Here is a 23,358-nt window from a genome sequence, read left to right on the forward strand (position 1 = left end):
ACAATATATTATGTGTAAGTATGTGCAGTTAAATAGGATAAATAATTATACATCTCAATCATTCGAATATAAAGCAATATATTATTTGATTATCATAAATAGCGATCCAATATAACGTGATATTAATCTCCTTCGGGTCCCATTGAGATAATAGAAGAAGGTTAGCATTGTATAAAATGAATTTAAACATTATTTTGTTTCATTGTCTATAAAAAATAAATGCTTGCAGCCTTAGAATAATATGTAAAAAATCAAAATTTGAATTCAAAATTAACCTTAAACAATTTCACAAATTTAAAAAAAATGTAGCAGTTTATATGACCAAGAAGAGTAGAATTAGGTTGGGATAACCTTCATCCAGCAGTGGATTAATCTTGGTTGATGATGATATTGACGATATTATGAATGGGTAAATATAATATCAGCAATTTTGATACCGATGACCGACAGAAATTCAAACAACTGAGAGAGGCCATCATCCACCGGTGGATTGATTCAGGCTCATAATGATAATGGAAATATAAATAGATATAATATAATATCACCGATTTTGATAAATACAGAAATTCATATGACAGAAAGGAGTAGAATCAGGCTAGCGAGGTCTTTATTAAGCAGTGGATTGGTTCAGCTCGATGATGATAATGATGATAAGGACGATATGAATATGTAGATAGATATAATACCACCGATTTTGATAAATACAGCAATTCATATGACAGAAAGGAGTAGAATCGGGCTAGGGAGGTCTTTATTAAGCAGTGGATTGGTTCAGGTCGATGATGATGATGATGACGATATTAATATGTAGATAAATATAATATCGCCGATTTTGATAAATACAGAAAGGAGTAGAATCAGGCTAGGGAGGTCTTTATTAAGCAGTGGATTAATCCTGGTTGATGATGATGATGAGGATGATGATATGAATATGCAAATAAGTATAATATCACCGATTTTTATAAATACAGGGATTCATATGACAGAACGGAGTAAAATCTGGATAGGGAGGTCTTTATTAAGCAGTGTATTGGTTAAGGTCGATGTGATGATGGTGATGATGATGACGATATGAATATGTAGATAAATATAATATCACCGATTTTGATAAATACAGAAATTCATATGACAAAAAGTAGTAGAATCAGTCTATGGAGGTCTTTATTAAGCAGTGGATTGATCCTGGTTGATGATGACGATGATGATGACAATATGAACATGTAGATAAATATAATGTTTTGATAAATACAGCAATTCATATAACAGAAAGGAGTAGATTCGGGCTAGGGAGGCCATTGTCCAGTAGTGGATTGGTTCAAGTCGATGATGATAAGATGGATAGAAATATGTATAATATCACAAATTCACACTAGTTGAATACAATCAACGAAGAGAGGCCTTCATCCAGCAGTGGATTTATTGAGGCTCGTGATAATAATGGCATTATATATAGCATTATATAACGCCCACGGTGGCCGCGCGGCATAAGCGTTGGACTACAAAGCCGTGGGTCCCAGGTTCGAATCCTGGGTCTGGCAAGTACAAAAATTGTTTTTCAATTTGTGTGTGTCAGGGTATGGACCTAATAGGTTGAGCAAGTGGCTGACATCCATTTTTCGTAAAAAAAAAAAAACAAAATCTGTCAATACAAACCTCCACTCTGTGGAGGCCCATATGATCCTATCAGGATCGGACATGGTCGGAAAAAAAAAAAAAAAAAATATATAGATAGGTACCTAGATAATAATATAATATCACTAATTTTGATAAATATAACAATTAACGTGTAAGTAAGGAGTCGAATAAGGCTGAGGAGGCCTTCATCTGATGATGATAGGGACGATAAAAATAGGTAGATATTATACAATATGACACATGCTGATAACTATAACAATTCGTATTAATTTCTTTCGTTGTTTGCAATGGCAACTTTGTTAGTTTAATATGACTATATTCTGATTTATGGAAATTAGTAGCCTAGGTAATTATTCAATAAAAAAGATTGAGTGAACATCCACAAATTATTTAAAAAAATCAAATTTGGAATATCACGTTATCTATGAAATGGCGGACAGGAACAGGCGGACACGCAGGACTAATGCTTCAAATACACTCGTTGACAATACGTCATAATATGTCGAAAAACCCGTTTCTTATGTTGGCGTCCTGCAGGTCGATTCCGTAACTTACGACTCGTGTGAAACATCGTAGTCATTCGCGAAAGTGACGTAGGTTATCGAAATAAGGCATGTCGAAACTTATCACTACCTGAATTAGTCTTAATCTGTGTCGACAATATTGCACATACCAAAGGGTACTCGTGACCAGAGACGGCCATACGACTTGAGTCTCTCTTTCTCTCTCTCGCATTGATGTCTCGCGCCGATACGTAGGTAGTTTAGTTTCGAACTGTCAAAGGTGACGGACTAAACTGCGATCGGACACTATTATCTTATCTTTACTCGCGAGAATAATTATATATTATTTTTTTATATTTCGCCAAAGCATTGCTATATGCTTGTATCGTTCACCCAAGTATTTTAAAAGATGTCAATCCCAGAAATAGTTTCTTTTGCTGCAGTTTTAGGATCACGTAATCATCCGCGAAACAGATCAAATAATTATGCTAACTTATCTGAAAATGCTTTTTTACTCAGTGATGCACTATTTATACGTAATTTCCGCTTAAACAAAGAGCTTGTGAGATATCTTTCACAAATTCTCACGCCATATATGGTTTTGCGAAGGAGACGCTCCGCCCTTGACATTCAAAGTAAGGTTCTAATAGCATTAAATTTTTTCGCAACCGGTTCATACCAAATGCCTGTTGCAAATGGCTTAATACGAGTTTCCCAGTCTTGCGTATCACGTGTTCTGAGTGAAGTGGTGGCTGCCTTGAACTCACCCGATATTTTTAATCGGTGGGTTAAATTCCCTACAAGCCCAGAGGGACTTCAAGGCATCCGGAATGGTTTTTACTCCAGGTATCAGTTTCCAGGGATAATAGGGTGTATTGATTGTACACATGTAGCCATCTTTCCACCTAATAAACATGATCCATTAAGCCCAGAGCATATTTATGTTAATCGTAGAAGATACCATTCGATAAATGTTCAGTTAGTATGTGATGTGAATTTAAAAATTCTAAATGTGAACGCACGTTATCCAGGAAGTGCACATGATTCATATATACTCACCAACAGTAATGTTGAACCGATGCTCAGACGTTTACATAGCCGCGGAGAAGACAACTCTTACTTGCTTGGGGATTCAGGCTATCCTTTAAGATCATGGCTTATGACTCCTTTACATACCGTAGAGCCGAATTCGCCAGAGGAACGTTTTAATACCAAATTCACCACAGTTAGGGCAACTGTCGAGCGTTGCATAGGTGTTTTAAAAATGCGTTTCCGATGTCTCCTAAAACACAGAGTCCTTCATTATGCACCAAAAAAAGCATCACTTATTATAAATGCATGTGTCGTTCTCCATAATTTATGTATCGAGAGCAATATGCCTGAACCCGATCCAATTGATGAGACTTTGGATTTTGGTGATGTAAATAATGAGTTTATTTATGTAGAAGAACCGCCTCGTAATAGGCGGACAAATCCAGATTTGATTGCCGGCCAAAGAGTTCAAAGTAGACTTATACGTAACTATTTCAGTCGCCATAACACTTAGTTAAACATCGTAAAGCCATGTAATTATTTATATTTAGTTTAATACACATATTGTTTTTCAATTTGTGTGTGTCAGGGTAAGGACCTAATAGGTTGAGCAAGTGGCTGACATCCATTTCTCGTAAAAAACAAAAATCTGTCAATACAAACCTCCACTCCGTGGAGGCCCATATGATCCTATCAGGATCGGACATGGTCGAAAAAAAAAAAAAAATTAATAGGTACTTATTATTTTATTATCATCTTAGGTTATAGTATTATAATGTCGTCGAAGATTCTCCAAATGGGTGAAGTATCGTAGGCCTGACGAAGGAAAGTCCATGTAAATGTATTTACTACCTTCATTTTTCCTTATATAAAAATTATTAAATTTAATAGGTATAGTCAAGTTGGTAAACTTGCGTTAATTACTGGTTGGACATTTTCCTTCGTCGGGGAACCTTAACGAGTTTGGTCACCAAAACACTATTGAAAGATTTTATGGATAAACTGATTAAGTATTGCCAAAGAAACATAGAACATTGATTTAATGTTGTTATAATAATTTAATAAGACATTTTTATTCAGATTCCATATTGTCTTTATAATGCTTTCGTGACTTGCATTACCTCAAGGGTCAACATGGAAACATGCTCTTGATATAACTTAACATGTAGCTTCCTTCATGACTAATTTATACAATGAATATATACTTACCTATAATTTATTGCTATTATTAATTTAAATCACAATCATAAGATACTGTACGTCCCAAAGACTACGATGGGCGGGACATGTGGAGAGAATGCCTGAAGTTAGAGCGCCAAGGATCATGACGAAGTGGCTACCTCAACGGAAGAGACCCAGAGGCCGTCCAAGAAGGAGATGGGCTGACGCCGTAGAAGTGGACTGGCTTCATATAGGAAGACCCGGTAACTGGAGAAGTTTGGCGAGAGACCGGAGTGAGTGGAGAGCGGTTGTGGAGGAGGCCAAATCCCACCCCGGGATGTAGCGCCGTGGAAGAAGAAGAATTAATTTAAATCATTAATACAATGCATTTTCACGATGAATTGACAGTTAACACAATAAAAAAAATAGCATATGTATATTTATTTGGCCTCTGCTTAGCACCCTCTTAAGGTATCCATAGCGTGTGATTGAGCCAGCTCCAATTATATTATGGGCGGAACCAAGAGTCATAGCCACCCCTCGGATGAATTAAATCCTAAAATACATTTTGTTAATATTTCACCATTGACGAATATAATTCAAAAACCATTTACATCACAACCTTATAAGAAAATGCATAAATTTATAAGTTTAAATAAAGTCAATTAAAAATTTTTAAAACTGCGATCAATGTAGAATATTTTCTTCTTACATAGATGGGATAATGTTCGGTAAGTATTCTCCCTTCAATTATGCTATGCATATTTTTTCATAAGAGTATATCTGGGATTAATGAATGAATCTCATAAAGACACCACATCAAGTGACGTACGGAGGTAAGTTCAAAACGATTAATGTGGTGTGCGTCACACGTATTACGTACATGATGTGATGCCCCCGACTACTGTTGTATTATAAATTAATAGTACCTACCGTATTATGAAATTTTGACTTTCGGGGGACAAGCAAGTTAATGTGATTTACTGATAATTTTCATTTGAGTATTTTAATTCAATTACAACTAACAATTTATTGAAATCTATTATAAAGTATGCGTTCGTCAAACACTACATATTTTATCAAACAGTACATTTCTTTATAAAAACAATCATTAAATAGTATGCAACTAGAAATGACCCACCCTTCAACGAACAGATGTCAACAGTTTTGGAGTTATTGTAAAATCATCTTGATTATTTTTTTGTATTCATTGGTAAATTTTAAATGATATGATCAGTGCACCTTAAAACTGAATTCATATTTAACCAATCAATGAAATATGCAATATATGTGATTATGTTCAATGTGTGTAAAAAACTGTTTTGAATAAATTATTTACTTGATTATTATGATTGACATTCAATGGAATTGGAGGGTAAGAAAATAATTATATAAAGGCAATTTTCCCAAAGCATTATTTTTTATTCAAAAAATCATGGTTTAAACCTCAGTCATGTACGCTCTGCATACATAATATATTTAATTACAATGCATTGCTTTTAAAACTAGAATGTCCATGAATCAGTGAAGAGTCGGCTGCACCAGTCCTCTGTAGAGCTACAAGCGCCGAGTAGAAAAATTCCATCTGCTTACATCAGTGAATCTAGAATCATGCAAAAAATTAGGTAGTTGACTTCTTGAATTTACATAAAATTACAATATCAACCCAAAAATATTTATCCACGACCCATTGAATTGATTGGCTTTCATCATGTTTCTATAGACATTATAGTTGATTAGAAATATACACAATTAAGCTGAGTTGGTTTTAGAATATCTTGAGAGCCTGACAATTGCATGAAAATTATATTATAAAAAATTATTGTTTATTTCATAATCTCTACTAAGTAAAAAATCCACTGGATCAAGCAAAACCCATGCCATTCCAGTCTAATGTAATTATAAGTTTTTTTGGACCATGTCTGATCCGAAGATCATATGGACCTTTTTGGTTTGTATTAACAGTTTTTTTTTCTTTTACAAGAAACGGATGTTATCCATTTGTTCTACCTATGAATATTCCGACTCCAAACAAACACATGATGAAAAACAATGTGTATTTGCCAGACCCAGGATTCGAACCAGGGACCCACCACATTATAAGCTGACGCATTAGCCGCCATCGGCCACCGTTGGGCCGTAAAAAATATAGGTTATACATTTATTATGAATAAACTATAAAGCTGCAATCATAGACTATCTGCAATATTATATCAGTTACACATCCATATCTTCGATTACATAAGACTTTAGACTATATTTTGTATTAAAAATGTTATAACTAACAAGAGCATGTTTCCATGTTGACCCTTGAGGTAATGCAAGTCACGAAAGCATTATAAAGACAATATGGAATCTGAATAAAAATGTCTTATTAAATTATTATAACAACATTAAATCAATGTTCTATGTTTCTTTAGCAATACTTAATCAGTTTATCCATAAAATCTTTCAATAGTGTTTTGGTGACCAAACTCGTTAAGGTTCCCTGACGAAGGAAAATGTCCAACCAGTAATTAACGCAAGTTTACCAACTTGACTATACCTATTAATTTAATAATTTTTATTTATAATAAGGAAAAATGAAGGTAGTAAATACATTTACATGGACTTTCCTTTGTCGGGCCTACATTATTGATACATCACCCATTCGGCGGGTTAATCCAGAATCTTCGACCGACATTGGCATATCTTCCAGGAGTTATATCACTCCATGTATATAATATCAAGTGGAAAATATGATTAACCTGAAATCAGATTAGCATGTAGCAAATATTATATAAACAGCCCTGTCTAATAGAGGCTCCAACGTAACCCGCAGTATGATTAATATTTTTATGCATCTGAAATGGATTTTAGATTTTTTTTTATATTTGATTTATTAACTAATTGATGTTAATTATTGCATATTTCAATAATAAAACTTTTATGTAACAAAGTAGTTAAATGTGTGCTCATCATAATCTGCTAAAATAATATTGAGTGATGCTTGCAAAGGTTATGAAACTGAATAAATAAGTACCTACATAATATTAAAAATAATAAGTTTATAGGTGACAACGCCAGTTTTTAAAATGAATCAATTGATTCGTTAAACCATACTCACCATTAAGTCTGTAATAAAGAAAAATTAATAAATTGACACAAAATCAACAAGGACAAGTGAAGAATTAGAAATAGCAAAATCCATTTAGTAAATGTGTTTGTGCAAAGTCAACCTACCATCCAAGGTAGAGATTGAAAGGTAAATTATTAATAATATCTGTGTTGGTCTAATCGCTCGACGAAATAAAATTTGCTATCGATTCTAATGCCGTAGCTATACGTAAATTTGATGCAATCAGTTCGCGAGATGCTGTTCTATTGTCATTTATGACATCTTGAGCCATATTTAGAGCTGACTCAAGCGCGACAGTACTACAGGATTGTGTGTCCAACATCTCCCGAAGCAACGTACAGAACGTGCTGTGCGTGTTGCACACCTCGTTTAATTTCATCTCCTTCATTTTCAACGTATCTTGCTGAAATTTATCCAATATTTCCATGTGTTTTTTGCCAATGTCACACATTGCCTTTAAGTTTGACGCCTTGTTACGTGGTAGACACGGTGGGCCTACTACCTCTGAAACATGCAAATATTCTGGCGCTGCCACCTGTACCCTACGCTGTGATGTTGGCACGGCCAACTCCTCAATGGTATCGTCATCTGGATTCTCAATCATTGACTCCGGTACTTCATCTAGGCCTCGGACGGATGTCGGATGTACGAATTCCAATACTTGCAGATCTATTCCGGTTAAAACTTGGGCAGTTGAAGGTCCGCCTCCTGTAGCAGTCGAGTCTCTGATTATTGCGGCTTGCTTCCCTTTCGTTTTATTCCGTATATCGTGCCATGTCTGCAAATTATTAACCATTAGTTAAACACACCTTCACCTATATCATCTGTCAAGTTAAGGCGTGTCAACAATGAAAGACCCCGAACAAATAACCAAACGCGTACAAACTAAAAGGTTGGTATAATTTAACTACACCATGCGTCAACTTGAGATAAATTAACTTTAAAGAGGCCCATTATAAATATACACAGCTGTTTCCATGATTTTACTAGTACGGGTATTCGACCTTATAATACTTGTGACACCCTTTCATAAAACCCAAAAAATTAAACGCACATTGAACGCTGTTTGAACAATTATGAAATACCAAACCACAAATTATCGGTATTACACCGACCACAGTTCGATCGTGCCTCCGTTGTATTTTTATATTAATGAATCACTGCTGGGCACTCAAAATATATTAAGTTAGTACTTATAGCATATGTATAGTATTGGGTAGTGGGTACTCACCTTTCTCCAATGCTTCCAGTCTTTATTTGAGCCCGGAATCGCATTCAAAGTTAGAGTGATTTCTTGCCATTTACGTTGGGCGTCTTGGAATGTGAAGGTGTTTGAGAACTTCCCAGTTACCAATTCCGGCTCACTGCCCATGAAATCCAACAAGATTGTTTTCTGCTGCACACTACAATATGGTTTTCTTTCCATCTTGACCTGAAAAAAATAGAAAAACGTAACCTTATAGTAGGTATTTTGATTTCACAGGAGTTCCCGGCGACTATTTCATCGTAAATTCAATGTTACTACCTACAAGCCTGAAGAGTTTACAATCCGAAAAAATAAATATGGGTGTTGTATAGCTTAAAATGAATCAAAGACAGAAGATGTATGTTATATTTTGACGTTTATAATATTATATCCATAGAGAAAACAAAAGTGGTAGGTACCTAGGTGTAATGTTGAGATGGACATAACCTTACCTAATTTCAATTAAGATCACTTTATTGAAGCTTCTCCTTTCTTTTGCTCGACGAAGGACGTAAATTCGTGTTCCTGTTTCCCGATTTACATGTTTATTTTGATATTTCGTTTCATATGTGACAGTGACATTGAAAATCAAAATGTCAAAATGAATAAGTTAGGTGTCGTCCACGACAATTACCAATTTATAAACAATAAAGATGCCAAATTATTATATTATTCACAATGTTACTTAATACTCTGTTATCTTGAGTTCAATTAATTATGTTAATGTTTTATAATGGTTTGTAATGAATAAATACCTACATACAAATAAATGTTATTGAAGACATTGTGGTGTTTATTTTGTTAAATCTTGTTTTACAGTGTAATAATATCATATGGTTTCGCAATTATGTAAGGTTATATTCTACGTACATATATCTATATCATATTATACTAAATCAATCGAATATTATAGGAATTATACACAAACATAACCAACAAAAATAATGATTTCGTTTGACATTTCATTTTTGACGTTTCATCTTGTACCATAGACACCGATTTTCTTGGTTTTGGCGATGTTGCCAACTGGTCACTCGCGAATTAAAATAGTCCGTAGCGAGTGACTTCAAAAATAGGTGTTATCGTATACGACATGAAACGGGCGATACTAACTTGTCATCCCACACGAGTCGATAGTTACGAATTCGGGCTGCTGTGCTACAGGGTATCACAAAGTGTCAATATGATGTCATAGCTGTCATACAATATGTATGTAAAATGACGGAATAGCATAAATTTGATCATAGACACTAAAACGCTCTTAGCATTTATGTGCCCGACCGTCAAAATATAGTCTATTTGAGTATTTGAACCTTAACAAGGGATACTCAATATTGTATAGTGGCAACACTTTTCTTTGACAAAACATTACAATTATTCGTAGACGCATTTCACGAAAACTGCGAGTAGTCCCAAATATATTATTTAAATTACAATTTACGTACGCAAAATGGATATAAAACTTGAACCGTATGAAAGCAAATACGACGCTAATGAAGAATCTTGTTGCAATGTAACAATTATTAAACAAGAGAATGGCGACGATTCCAGCTGCCGTTTTGAGGTTAGTTTTTCACAACGTGTTTATTGTATGGCGTAATAATATTTTCTTGCAGATGACCCACAGAAAGGGTTTCAGTAAAATGCGATATGATAATACACGTTTTCGCATGTTGATAATAAAACTGAAAGAGAATTTCATTTCCATAGATCGTAAAAAGATATCAAATTACTACCTATTGAGAAGTCTGTATCATTCAACCTGAATCAAACAAACGAAATGGAATGTTTGGTTTGGGACCCTTTGGTAAATGTCCACGGAATCGCTTTTCTGACGACTAATTAGTGTTTCCAGTACTTAAAATTAATTCATAACATATTAGTCTCTAAAACAGAAACATATTTATTGAAACATCAAATTCTAACCTATCGTCTACAATAATACAAATTCGTAGGTATTCATTCATTTTAAATGTATAAAATAATATACAGAATGCCTTGTGAATAGGTAGCCATTTAGTTAATTTATAAGATTTATAGGTATGATGAGTTTTTAAAAATCACTTTTGATGAGAGCTTTTTATAATTCACCACTTGTTCATGTCGACAGTATGATTTTGTGACTTAGATGACAATCGATCATATTAAATTGATAATATTCGTTAGGTTCGGGTTGACTTAACACAGTTTATAGATTAAAATCTCGGTTACAAAATATAAATAAAATGAAAATAAATTCTTGGTCTGATATAATAATTATAGAATGATATTAAATCGAACTCTTTGCATAGAAAATATGGCTGAATTTTGAGATAATAAGATCAAAAGTGGCGTCTTGTTCGCGTATGGTTACTTATGAATGATAGGTATTGATTATTAATCTATAATATACACAATTCAAGTAAACTTATATGGTGTAAATGTCTAACATATTAATATGAACACCTCACGATATATAAATGCCGAATAATGGTTATCAACACTTTGACAGATTGCCATTAGTCTATGGATCATCCTAATCGGTTTGACGTTTCATGTCAAACCATTTCTGATGGTCCGAGAACGGTTTGATTTTCATTGATACACTGAACCAAACGTCAAATCTCAAACCATTTCCGGTCAACTTTCTACTCATACAATTTGTACGTCTATTGTCTATGGTTTAATTTGTTTTGTTTCGTTCAGGTTGAAAGATACGAACCTGAGATAACATAGTTTTGTCTATTTTTTATGTGAATCAATCTGAATATACATACTACTTCGACGCCGCATCCAGCGTAATTTCAACAAATCACTGGCGTGTTAACCTATCCTTACCTGATATTTGTATTCAATTATATGTATTTTCTTCCAGGATCGCAATATAAACATGACCGATATAACGGCTGTAACTATGTCCCAGTCTGACAGTAACTATGCAAATATCTCTGAAGGTACAAAGCATTCATTGAAATATGATGATACAGTTGGATCTTCTTATTCTCAACTCAGCTCAGAAAATCAGGTATCATTTATATTAATTCCTTATTTTTCAATGTTAAATAATATCTCTGTATTCAACCTCAATCGGCATAAGCCAATGTTAATGCGTAGGTAGGCACCTATCTAGCAGTGGCGAGGGGTGGAGATAGGCTATCAAGATTTGAAATAAGTAGTGCACACTATACTTTGTCAGTCATACTTATTTATTTTCAATGAGCCAAGAAGACAATTTGCAGGTGGTGCCGGCAAGTTTTTAAATTTCAATTAAACCCTGCCTAACCAAATCTTAATAGTATATATGTATGCTATGGGCGATACAACAAAAATTGTGCACACCGTTTCATTCATTTTTTCCGTTTAATTAAGGGCGGACATGCTCAGCGTAGGTCAAAACGGAATTTGTATTGCATTTTCAAAGCATGATGCTGGACATTCCTTAAACGCTATAGATAATCTATTCATATTATTTTGAAGCCTTATTATCCTATATATTTATTTTAAATATTAGATGACTGCATAAATTATTTTTATTACATAAAATAGTATTCTTTTAAACCTCTCGCTCTAATGTTTTAGAATATATACATATTTCAGAACATCCATGTGCAGTGGTGTTAAGATTTTTTACATTTATTATTTTTTTAAACGCATTTATAAACCATTAGTATAATTTACCTTGACATTATTATAGTGAAATATTTACGATAAAAAATTATATTGATAATCTCTGTGATCCCAACTTTGTCAAGAATTAGGCATTTTAATTTTCAAAAAATGAGCAAGATTAACACATTTGAAGATAATTCTATGGATACTAATTATAAGCTATGTCTTTGATCATTCAAGTGTGATAAATATCTTACGAATAATGATTGCTTTATAATAAGTATTGACCTAAGAATAACGTAGTGTTTTTTTGAAATACGCCATTTCTTCTGGCATTACCCAGTGGTTAAGCTACAACATACGGCCGTAGCCATAAATTGACAAACTAAAAATGAAGTAGGGAGTAAGATTATACTATTTTATGTAATAAAAATACTTTATGCAGTCATCAAATATTTAAAATAAATATAAAGGATAATAAGGCTTCAAAATTATATAAATAAATTATCTACAATGTTTAAGAAATGTCCAGGATCATCGTTTGAAAATGCAATAAAAGTTCCATTTTGACTAATATGATCGTATTGGCTAGTTTTTTAAATTCATTAGGCCCAACCCTACCATACCCCCTCTACCAAGGGCAAACCATAATCGACAATAAAACAACGACCTGTCGCTGGATGTCGACTGTAAAGATCCGCCATAATACTAATCATTAAACTTTGCAGTCATACATATTTGTTTTCATCAAAGTCTACAATTTACAGGTGGAATTGGTTAGTTGCCTCGTGCCTCGTTAGTTGCCTCGTAGTTAACCATGCCTCAACCAAACCATAATAGTTTTAATATATTTTGGGCGATACGACAAAATTGTGTAAATCTTTTCATTTATACTTATTTGTTTTCATTGGAATACGAAAACATTGTTGATTCTTTTTTTTTTAAATTTATTAAGTCCTACTCCGTAGAGTAACCATAATCTATATAAAAAAATTATCTATAAAATACCCTAAATTTCATATGGTTTAATAGAACTATTTTAGAGACGATTGTTAAGTATTATCTACCACGGCTAAGATTAGGCAGGTCGTAATTGAATTTAAAAACTAGCCAGCACCATCTGTAAATTGTCATTGTTTTGGGTGCACTATCTTCGTCGAATCTCAATAGCCTACATCCACCCTCCACCCTTCGTCACTGCTATTTAATTTTTGACACGTCTCGTATAACGTTTTAATCCAACAACGATGTTATGTGCACTTGTGCAGTCTCTTGCCGCCAGTTTTGATATTCATTCTAGATTCATTTTAGATTCTTTTGTAATAATATGTTTTAATGGTGATTTGTTGAGGAAGAAGATATTCTAGCATTGCAGTCAAGATGAAATCACTTTGGAAGGGTGTTAGTCATTACTCCTGTCGCTCATTGAAAATCGTCTCGACTGGGATAATAGTCATTAATCAAAACTGAGCGCACCATCATACTTCCTTAAGTGCGTATGGATAAAACCATGTGCTGTATGTCCTCGTGACCAATGTGCTTCATTTGGCAACGTGTTTTTTGTGAATAACGACAATTCCACCTGGACGTATTCGACATGTTGCAGGCGAGAGGAGTTTAGATGTTCGTGCCGGCTTAGTGTCATTTGAAAGTAACGATATCAACTGGTTAATGAGTTGTCTGCACTGCCAAAAAAATCTCACACCATTCTACCTTCTAACTTACATACAATGACATTAATATGGATGAAGCATCTGGAAAAAATGACAATCGCTTTCTTGTCGGGTCTGCCGAATTGCATAATCTGTTCTCACGCATTACAATAAAGGTGATATTGCTACAATTCCCGAAGCTTTTGGTTGGGTCTGCCGAATGGTTCGGTTCGAACGGGTTCGCTCAAATGAACATTGACACTAGAAAAACTGTTCTAACGCCATTACAATAATGGTGATATTGATATAAATTCCCGATGCGTGATATCGCATAATGGAAATTGCGTGACGTCTACCTATACATGTACGAATGTCGCTATGCGCGCATTTACTTCCTAGCTACTGTATAGAGTGCGTTGTCCATTAATAATGTCATTGCTTATATAAAATGTATTTAAGACTAGAGCTAGAGCAATATTCATGTAGTCTTGGAAATTTTAGCGCTTTCTATTAAACTAGTACATATTTAGCTGTAGGCTTAAGCGATGGCATATAAAGTCGCGGGTCCCAAGTTCAAATTCTGGGTCCGCCAAATACACACATTGTTTTTCAATTTGTATTTGAGTCAAGTGTATGGTCTTAATAGGTCGTAACATCTATTTCTTGTAAAAACAATTCGTTTATACAAACCTCTAGCCTGTGAAGGCCTATATGACTTTATCAGGATCGGACATTATAAAAAATCTATCTATATAAAAATGTAAACAGCGAACGATCTAATTCTGGAATCTGGTTCATGTACTACTTCTTTTTCACCGGCGATATAGAATGCTAGGAATTATTTAAGACATAAAACTCTCGGTATAACTACTTACTTTAAGGTTTTGAGGACATTTTTTATTTATTTATTTACCGAATCGTGCTCATCTAACATATTTTTTTTTAGATTTCTACTCAATAATGTGATGCAGCTTATATAGGAAGTCAAAATAATGAAATTCAACTGGCCATCGTGGTAAAAACCGATAATGTTGATAAAGAAGAATATGCTATGAAAGGAGTGAAAGACATGGTGGCGCAGTATTCAGAAATAACTATAAATGAACAAGACATAAAGACAGAAATGCAGACAATGTACGTTTTGCCGAAAGTTATTCGAATCAAGCTAAAAAGAGTAACATATTTTCCACGTAATTTTGTTTGCAGCCATTGTTATGCAACATTTGGATCTTCAAATTCGTTAAAAAACCATATTTCGTGTATTCATTCAAGGAATAATCATCTCAAATTGCCCAAGAGAAAATATACTGGTGTAAAACCATATCAATGCGATGTTTGTTTGAAAATATTCTCGTACCAAAGCTATCTAAAAATGCATAAAAGAACACATACTGGTGAAAAACCATATTCCTGCGATGTATGCTCATCTAAATTCTCGCTGTCCAGAAACCTCAAAAGGCATAAAAGAACACATACTGGTGAAAAACCATATCAATGCGATGTTTGCTCATCTAGATTCTCGCAGTCTGGTGATCTCAAAATTCATAAAAGAACACATACTGGTGAAAAACCATATAAATGCGATGTTTGCTCATCTAAATTCTCGCAGTCTGGTGATCTCAAAATTCATAAAAGAAGACATACTGGTGAAAAACCATATGAATGCGATGTTTGCTCATCTAAATTCTCGCAGTCCAGTGCCATCAAAATGCATAAAAGAACACATACTGGTGAAAAACCATATACCTGTGATGTATGCGCATCTAAATTCTCGCAGTCCAGAAACCTCAAAAGGCATAAAAGAACACATACTGGTGAAAAACCATATGAATGCGATGTTTGCTCATCTAAATACTGGCGGGCAGCTGACCTTAAAATTCATAAAAGAACACACAGGTGAGAAACCATATTAATGTGATGTTTGCTCATCAAAATTCTCGCAGTCCAGACCACTCAAAATGCATAAAAAAACACATACTGGTGAAAAGCCATCTTAATGCGATGTATGATACAATTTTAAAAACATAATGTGCTGAAGAAACACCTGTGAACATTTACTAAACGATTGCATGATGATAGAAACATACTAATACACTATAATTACAACACTGTGTGAGTTCTAGTTCACTCCAGTAGGTAGATCAGTCTTTCCCATTTTTTTCATATATATATATTTCACATACACTCGCAAAATACGAGTAATATATTATAATATGTATTATTTCGCAGACAAATTTCTGCCGAATCTGAAATGCATCTTGTTAGAATAGTTGTTAACCAGGCTTCTGTGCTGTTATTCGGTTTGCTATTTCGTTTTGCTATTTCGTTTTTTTAATGGCATGGCCGTAAAAGTCGTCTCATATAAATGGATTGTCTAAAATCTGAAATATAATTTCGTCTCTGTTTTGGCAGAACACACTAACAGGAGAATACTAGTTTTGAGTAATTTGACTTTGAAGTTGTTAAAATGTTTGAAATAATGGTCTATCGTGTGAGTTTATTAAGTAATCGTAAAAAGGATGACTTTAAAATAAAGAAAGTTTATTTATTAAGAAGGTTTCCAGACGGTAATGTTTGAAATAAGGAACATTTTGGTACTAACTCAATATGTCATTTTTTAGAATTAGTGTCTTCTGCAAGAACAGTGACGATTTAGTGTATTTGTAATTTGCAATGTTGTATTTTATATCTTGATAACAAAACGGCAACAAAATATTACTCGATTAGGTATCTTTATTTTTTAATATAAATTGTGTTCGGATTGACAACTTCCATAGATGGATTCATGGGATTTTTTGATATTATACCTATGCAGGTTAACCCATTCGCTGTGGACCGTTTAATTAAAATTTATTTACCACATTTAAATACCATGCAAATCATATCTAATGGCCACCTGACGGGCAACGCACCGCTTGCGTTGGACGCAGCGAATGAAGGGCAACTGTTTGCGGACCGCTCAAAAATTTCTATGGACCGGCGGTTTGGGAAACACTGTTTCCCACGTCACTTCGTTCCTTTTTAAAATGCTAGCTAAATTTAGTTTATAGATCGAAAATTGCAGCCTACTGTCCGACAAGATCTTAGCGTGCGGAAGTCGCGTTTTGTAACACTGCATTTGTCAGACCTGTCATGGCAGCAAGGCGTGCTAGGGGCTTGTTTAAATAATGTATGTGCTCGCCAAGATGGGATTCTTTTTCTTCTTCGCAGTCAACCAAAAGTTTACTAAAATAATTCTAAAATCACTCACATATTTTAGACATATTTTTATTATTACGTAAATTGATAGATCTGTACACCACGACCACACCACAGGTCGTTCTTTATATGAAAACGTAAGTGTAATTAGCTCTCCCGGAGGGGATTGTTCGTTCACAGTTTTAACACGTAGACACGAAGGTCTTGTTCGACAGTAAAGTACATCGTGTAGTCACAACGTGTATTTTAGTCATGTACAAACAACGTTATTATGCACTAAAACATATTAGTAAAAAACTGAGGGTTACGCTTGTTTTCCTTTCTAGAGTCATTATGTATTTGTTTTGTAGTACTTTTATAACACAATAATTATAAATAGATATATGTATAAATCTAATTAATGTTTGTACCTACCTGTATCAATTATTATTTGTCGTACAATCGTGATGTTTAACTATACACTGCCTGCATTTGTGGTAATTTACGTAAAATACAATATTATTTACCTTTGAGTATTTTTAAGTAGTCTTGTGACACGGCCTCGAAATGTACACCTTCAACGGACATTTCTTGCAATAGATTTGATGTGACGTCACAACTTTTCGGTCCGACCATAAATGTCGATTTTTGTTTGAAATTACGCGGCCTACCTTTAAACAAAGCTATAATAATGAACGTGTAATGAGTCCCATAGTACAGTCTGAGCAGCTCACAGCCACTCAGAGTGAACTATGGATGATTTCTCTCAGATAGACCAAACGGTCTTGTAAGTTAAATGTGAGTAAACTAAAATGTCTAGAATTAAGGTTAAAATTAAATAATAATATGTAACAACTTATGCGATATCATTAGCTAAATGCTGTAAACTAAAGCTTATTTATAACTATAATCTTCTTTGCATTATATAAAATCATTTTATGTATATACGTAATATTTTGAATCCGCGCGAGAGAGGATAAAATCAATGACGTAATTGATCTATTTTGGGCAATGTAAAATCTTCAGTAGAATGAATGATGACATTTTTATAGCATTCAATTGGTCGAATACGAAGACATTTTCGACTAATGGGCATCAGTATAAAATTAAACAAGAATGTCATCATTTAACTGGACTATGATTCGCCAGAAATGTTGTCATTTTTTTCCGATAGCGTCCAGGATCTTGATTTAAAAATTTTAATCTAAGAGTGGGGATGTATAATCCGCAGAGGAAGGTCGTGTTGGTTCCTCTGCCGGGAAGAAGTTGAAAATATTCGCTCGGGAAGAAAATACGAGATTTAACTGCGTAAATAGTGGCGCATTCGATGCATTTATTAGTTTTCAGTGAGAAAGCCCTTGTCACGAATTGGGTTCAAGAGGCATTTAAAGTAAAAAGATATCGTAATTGTCGATTATCTCGCGTTCGATGCAAATAATTGCATCATCTTACGATGACATCATTCATCATAGGTACTTGTATTAAACGTCACATCAATTTCATTTACCTACCTAAATGTAAAAATAATACAATTATTACTGAATCACGATAACTACCTATCTATTTCATATGGAAGTATGTGACACTTCGACGTTGATCTGACAATAGTATCTATCTGATATTTATAGTCAATTTTTCAGGGGGTTCAAAAAACTGTTTTTGTCGGTATCAGTATTATTTTTCAAGTGAAATGATTTAATATTAGTACCTACTAAAACAGTCATTTAAAGATTGATGGAAATTATAATGTCATAATAAAATAAATCAAGCAGATAGATAATATTTCTTTTTAGTTTCTAGACACTTCGATGCAGATAGACACCATTTTCCACGTCAAATTTGAGCATTTTAGGATTTTTTTCGTAGAACAATAATATTTCCATTCGATCCGTCACCATTTTATACAAAATACACCAATAACCTAGAATTCGCCAAAACTGCAGATAGATACTATTGTCAGATCGACGTTGACTTATTATAATATTGAGAAGAACGTAATATGTATACTATAATCTACAGTGGCGAAGGGTGGAGGTAGGCTGTTAAGATCCGCCATAAATATTACACACTTAACTTTGTCAGTCATACATACTTGTTTTCATTGAAATAAGACTACATTTTACAGATGGTGTTGATTAGTTTTTAAAATTCAATTAAACCCTGCGAAAACCAAGCCATAATATATAATAATCAAAAAATACTCGTATATCTATAAAATATCTAAAATTATGCAATTAAATCATACATAAATTTGGATATTTTATAGATAGAATAATATTTTTTATCTATTATAGTTTGGTTTAGGCATAGCTTGATGAATTAAAAAAATGAACCAACAATATATGTCATACGTATTCTTAATCTAACGAAAACAAATAAGTAAGAATGAAAAAATGTGCACAATTTTGTCAAATCGCCTAAAATATACCAATATAATTATGGTTTGGTTCAGACAGGGTTTAATTGATTTTTAAAATCCAACCAATACCATCTGTAAATTGTAGTCTTATTTCAATAAAAACATATACATTTGACTGAAAAAGGTTAATGTGCACTATTTATGGCGGATCTTAACAGCCTACCTCCACCCTTCGCCACTGATAATCTAGTTTCTTATTTATTAAGTCTGAAATTATTCAATCTATTGATAGCAGTACCTATTAAAATTATCTTCATCTTACTAAAAATGTCTTGATTGAAATTGATTGTTTATGGGTGCTAATAGAAATGTCACATTTTTTGATTATTCCTGAAAATTCTAAATTTGAATTCTGACACGTCAAATGAACTTGTTTATATCACAAAAGAAAACAATAGAAAATCAATCATCTATTATTTCAGTTTGACAGATAAGTGGCAGTGAAGTGGTATTGGATTATATTTTCGTAATAATTAGTGAGGAAATATCCATTTATTTCTGGTCAAAACGAATAGTACGCCAATGTGCTGCTTACAGATTTTGTGGAATATTAATTCAGATTTATGAAATAGGTATCGGTTATGTAGAAAGTATTAAGCGACATTATTATTAATTTGCGGAAGATTGACAGCAAGATGCAAAAATGTATGGTGACGGATATAAAACACGATTTAAAAACGATATTATCTGTGATTGTGTCGAGTTTTATCATATTGTGCCGGATTCAAATGGAAATAGATTCGGGACTCCAAAAATTTAAGTGAATTCCTTTAATAATCAACAAAACGGCATTTAAATAAAAAAGTTGGTGCGTTTTCCAAAATCTCTTACGATAATAATATATAGGAGATAGGAGATGAAATGACATTAATCGTATCAAAACTAACCTCCAAATAGAGATGTTCAATATACCTAATTAAAGAATGGTCGTGAATATTTGAAAGGCACGTCAATCCAAATTGGACTAACATCGATTGGTTCGCGTTTTATATCCATTTTTCTGTTTATAAACGTACAATTTCAGTGAATAGAGCCGCGCCACGCGTCATAGGCGTTTCAGTGATACCATGATCGAAAAATAAATGAAGATTCTTTACAATACAATATGGGCATATTAATAATATTATTCCTATTATATAATAAATATTTGGGTATTGTTTTACATAATTTTAATTTTGAAAAAACTGAGAGTTACGCCCTTTTTTCTTTCTAGAATTCTTATGTATTTCTTTGTTTCGGAGTACATTCATAATACAGCTATAAATAATATTATATCTGTATAAATATAATTATTGTTCGTATCTACCTGTATCAATTATTATTTGTCGTACAATGGTGATGTTTAACTATACACTGCCAGCATTTATGATAGTTTACGTAAAACACAATATGTTTTACTTTCGTGTGTCTTTAGAAGTAGTCTTGATTACTACCTTTTCTTACTCACTATAATATTATGTACATGTAATTGTGTAATGTTAAAATGAAGTTCTATTAAATTATAATAAAAATAACAATTTTGTATTTGGTTTGTTTTAATTTTTAATGACATATTTTTTATCTGTTTAATACTATACATCGATGACAATTATAATGAATGTAGCGTAATGTATGACGGCATTTGTCCTGCGATTCTGCATTGTTATTTATTTTCATCTGCTTTGCGACGTTTATCACATCTGCTCCCTTATTCATTAGTTTTTCTGATCTTTACGCGTTATTCCCAATATGCGTATTTTTATGCAACGTTACGCTACTTAAAAAATAATAATCAAGACGGATTTCGATCGCTTCAATGGGACAATGTCATCTGATACAATATTATAACTTGAAGGCTAAAATTGTTTATTGAACATAAATAAATCAATCAATAGGTGTAATCGAAATTCTGTAAAGGCTGCCTAAAATTTATCGGGTATGAAAATTAGTCATAACGAATTACAAAGCATTCAATAATTATTGTTTGGGCCAATTATGGTAGCGCTAACCCCAGACAAAATTCCTAACCTACTCCCTTTAATGATTGTAGCTCATTCAGGCATGATATAAACAAATCAGTTATGTACCTCCAGACTTCTAATGAAAATTAGTATAATAAATATAATTCATATAGGCTGTTTAAGGTTTTTGAATTTGTGAGTGTCCTACGAAAATTAAACATACGATAAAGACGTGCAATAGTGTTGCAAACTTCAAATACACCAATATAAATGAGCGTCAGTGCATAAACCGAGAGTAGTTGTCAGAGCGAAGGACAAGATTAAAATTACGTATTCTTGACACGTGACACTTGATACACAAGGCAGTTGCCGATGTTAGAGGGTAGGTATATTTGTAATTGAGGTAAGTATTATAATTGTTACCCACAATAAGTAAGCCGTCTAAACTGTCAAAATCGCTCTAAAAGTTAGCCAAGAGAAATGCTGTTAAAACCTACCATTACCTTACCTATTATAACAATTAACACCTCTATATAAATATGATAAACTACCGCGATAGCCGCCTTGTATATTATAGAAAAGCTTCGCTTAACGTTTTTGCAATCGCATTCTTTTGCGGTCTAAAAACAAACCAAAACCTAATAGTCTACAACCAGTAGGTAGGAATTTACATTATTTATTTTAATAATGTTTTCCTGTAGGTAGAATGTCTTTCAAGTCCTCATCACTTGTGTTCTTCGCATGAGTGTATTTCTTGATAATGATATGTAAGATAAGAGATAAGAACTAGCGGATTTTAAGAGCTGGAGCATCGAGTAGTTTTGACTCGTTTGAACAAGAAATAGTACAATATTATTATTATATACGCGATCGTACAAAAATACCTTCGCGATCGACGCACTGGCCATCCCTGCTATAGAACAATGACAGTTCATACGTAGGCAACAACGGGAGGGGCGTAAAAAGTACCTAGTAGGTAGCAGTCGTGAATGTATTGGCTTTCTACTTGAGTCGGCAATGACTTGGTTCACTACGCTTGTGAACGACTCAATTATGAAAAGAAATAACAATAATAATATGATAAAAGGCTTTAGGTAACTGATTACTCTGAATCGAATCAAAACTAACCTCCATAGAAAGATCATCATCATTCTCTTGCTTTACATTTTTAGTAATGAAAGTATGGTCATCTGAGTCATTGAAATTTACAAAGGCACGTCATTCCAATTTGGACTAACATCGATTGGTTCACGTTTTTTATCCATTTTTCTGTTTATACAAACAGACGTTTATACGTACAATTTGTCAGTGAATAGAACCGAGCCACGATTCATCCGTCATCGGCGTTTCAGTGATACCATAATCGAAAATAAAAGAAGATTCCTTCCAATCCAATCATAGATGTTTTAGATATATTATACAATGGTCATAATAATATTATTAAATAGTAAACACGTAATGTTTTACATGATTTAAATAAAAATATGTTGAACACATATTATCAACAGCAGCTGCTATACATTTCGGTTAGGTAAAGCTTCTGGAAAGGATCAAATAAATTGAATAAAAGAATCACACACAATGTCGCCATTTGTAAAAATATGCTACATTGGGTGAAAAATAAGCCAGATGACAAAATAGAATGCAAATGAAATAATTCAATTTTTTTTTAATTATACCAGGTAAGAAATTTAATCATATGTTTATATCTAACATTAATTATTAGTGAATTAATAATAATGAAATTTATAATAGGTATGTATTATATTTTGTCGTGCTAGATAGACATTTTGCACGTTTGATACCAGTTTAAGAATTGTAGATCCGACAAGAAATAGTTGCCAACGCAGGATTAACATGGGATACTAAGTATTTTATATTGTATAG

The 23,358-nt window shown here is 33.3% G+C and overlaps 1 protein-coding gene across 12 annotated transcripts; it reads right to left on the reverse strand.

Moving 5' to 3' along the window:
- Positions 1-5,736: 5,736 nt before the first annotated feature.
- Positions 5,737-22,781, reverse strand: LOC147077062 (uncharacterized). Of its 12 annotated transcripts, XR_015069407.1 has the most exons (5): positions 22,600-22,781; positions 15,682-15,805; positions 8,681-8,881; positions 6,937-8,227; positions 5,737-5,934 (listed from the first exon to the last, which is right to left on the reverse strand). XR_015069407.1 is itself a non-coding variant. In XM_085940686.1 (4 exons), exons 1-4 carry the CDS (start codon positions 22,620-22,622, stop codon positions 7,604-7,606), a joined length of 888 nt encoding a protein of 295 aa, XP_085796812.1. In that variant the 5' UTR covers positions 22,623-22,781; the 3' UTR covers positions 5,743-7,603. The 12 variants fall into 12 exon arrangements, 11 of the variants coding, with proteins under 11 accessions (XP_085796812.1, XP_085796811.1, XP_085796816.1 ...); XM_085940686.1 differs by having other exon boundaries at positions 5,743-8,227; positions 15,682-15,721; XM_085940685.1 differs by having other exon boundaries at positions 5,743-8,227.
- Between the last annotated feature and the right edge of the window lie 577 nt (positions 22,782-23,358).

Source organism: Rhyacophila brunnea, unplaced genomic scaffold (genome assembly GCF_057557595.1).
Source record: "Rhyacophila brunnea isolate RB1 unplaced genomic scaffold, BYU_Rbru_1.0 scaffold_13, whole genome shotgun sequence".
Lineage (NCBI taxonomy): Eukaryota > Metazoa > Arthropoda > Insecta > Trichoptera > Rhyacophilidae > Rhyacophila > Rhyacophila brunnea.

Bases quoted from the DNA above. Each gene is read 5' to 3' on its own strand.
- LOC147077062 (XM_085940685.1), bottom strand. From the start codon at position 22,622: ATGATGATGATCTTTCTATGGAG. The intron at 8,882-15,681 runs GTATATGGTTTT...TATTTTTTTCAG, and splicing joins TAGATGCGCATACATCACAG to GTCAAGATGGAAAGAAAACC. The intron at 8,228-8,680 runs GTGAGTACCCAC...AATAATTTGCAG, and splicing joins ACTGGAAGCATTGGAGAAAG to ACATGGCACGATATACGGAA.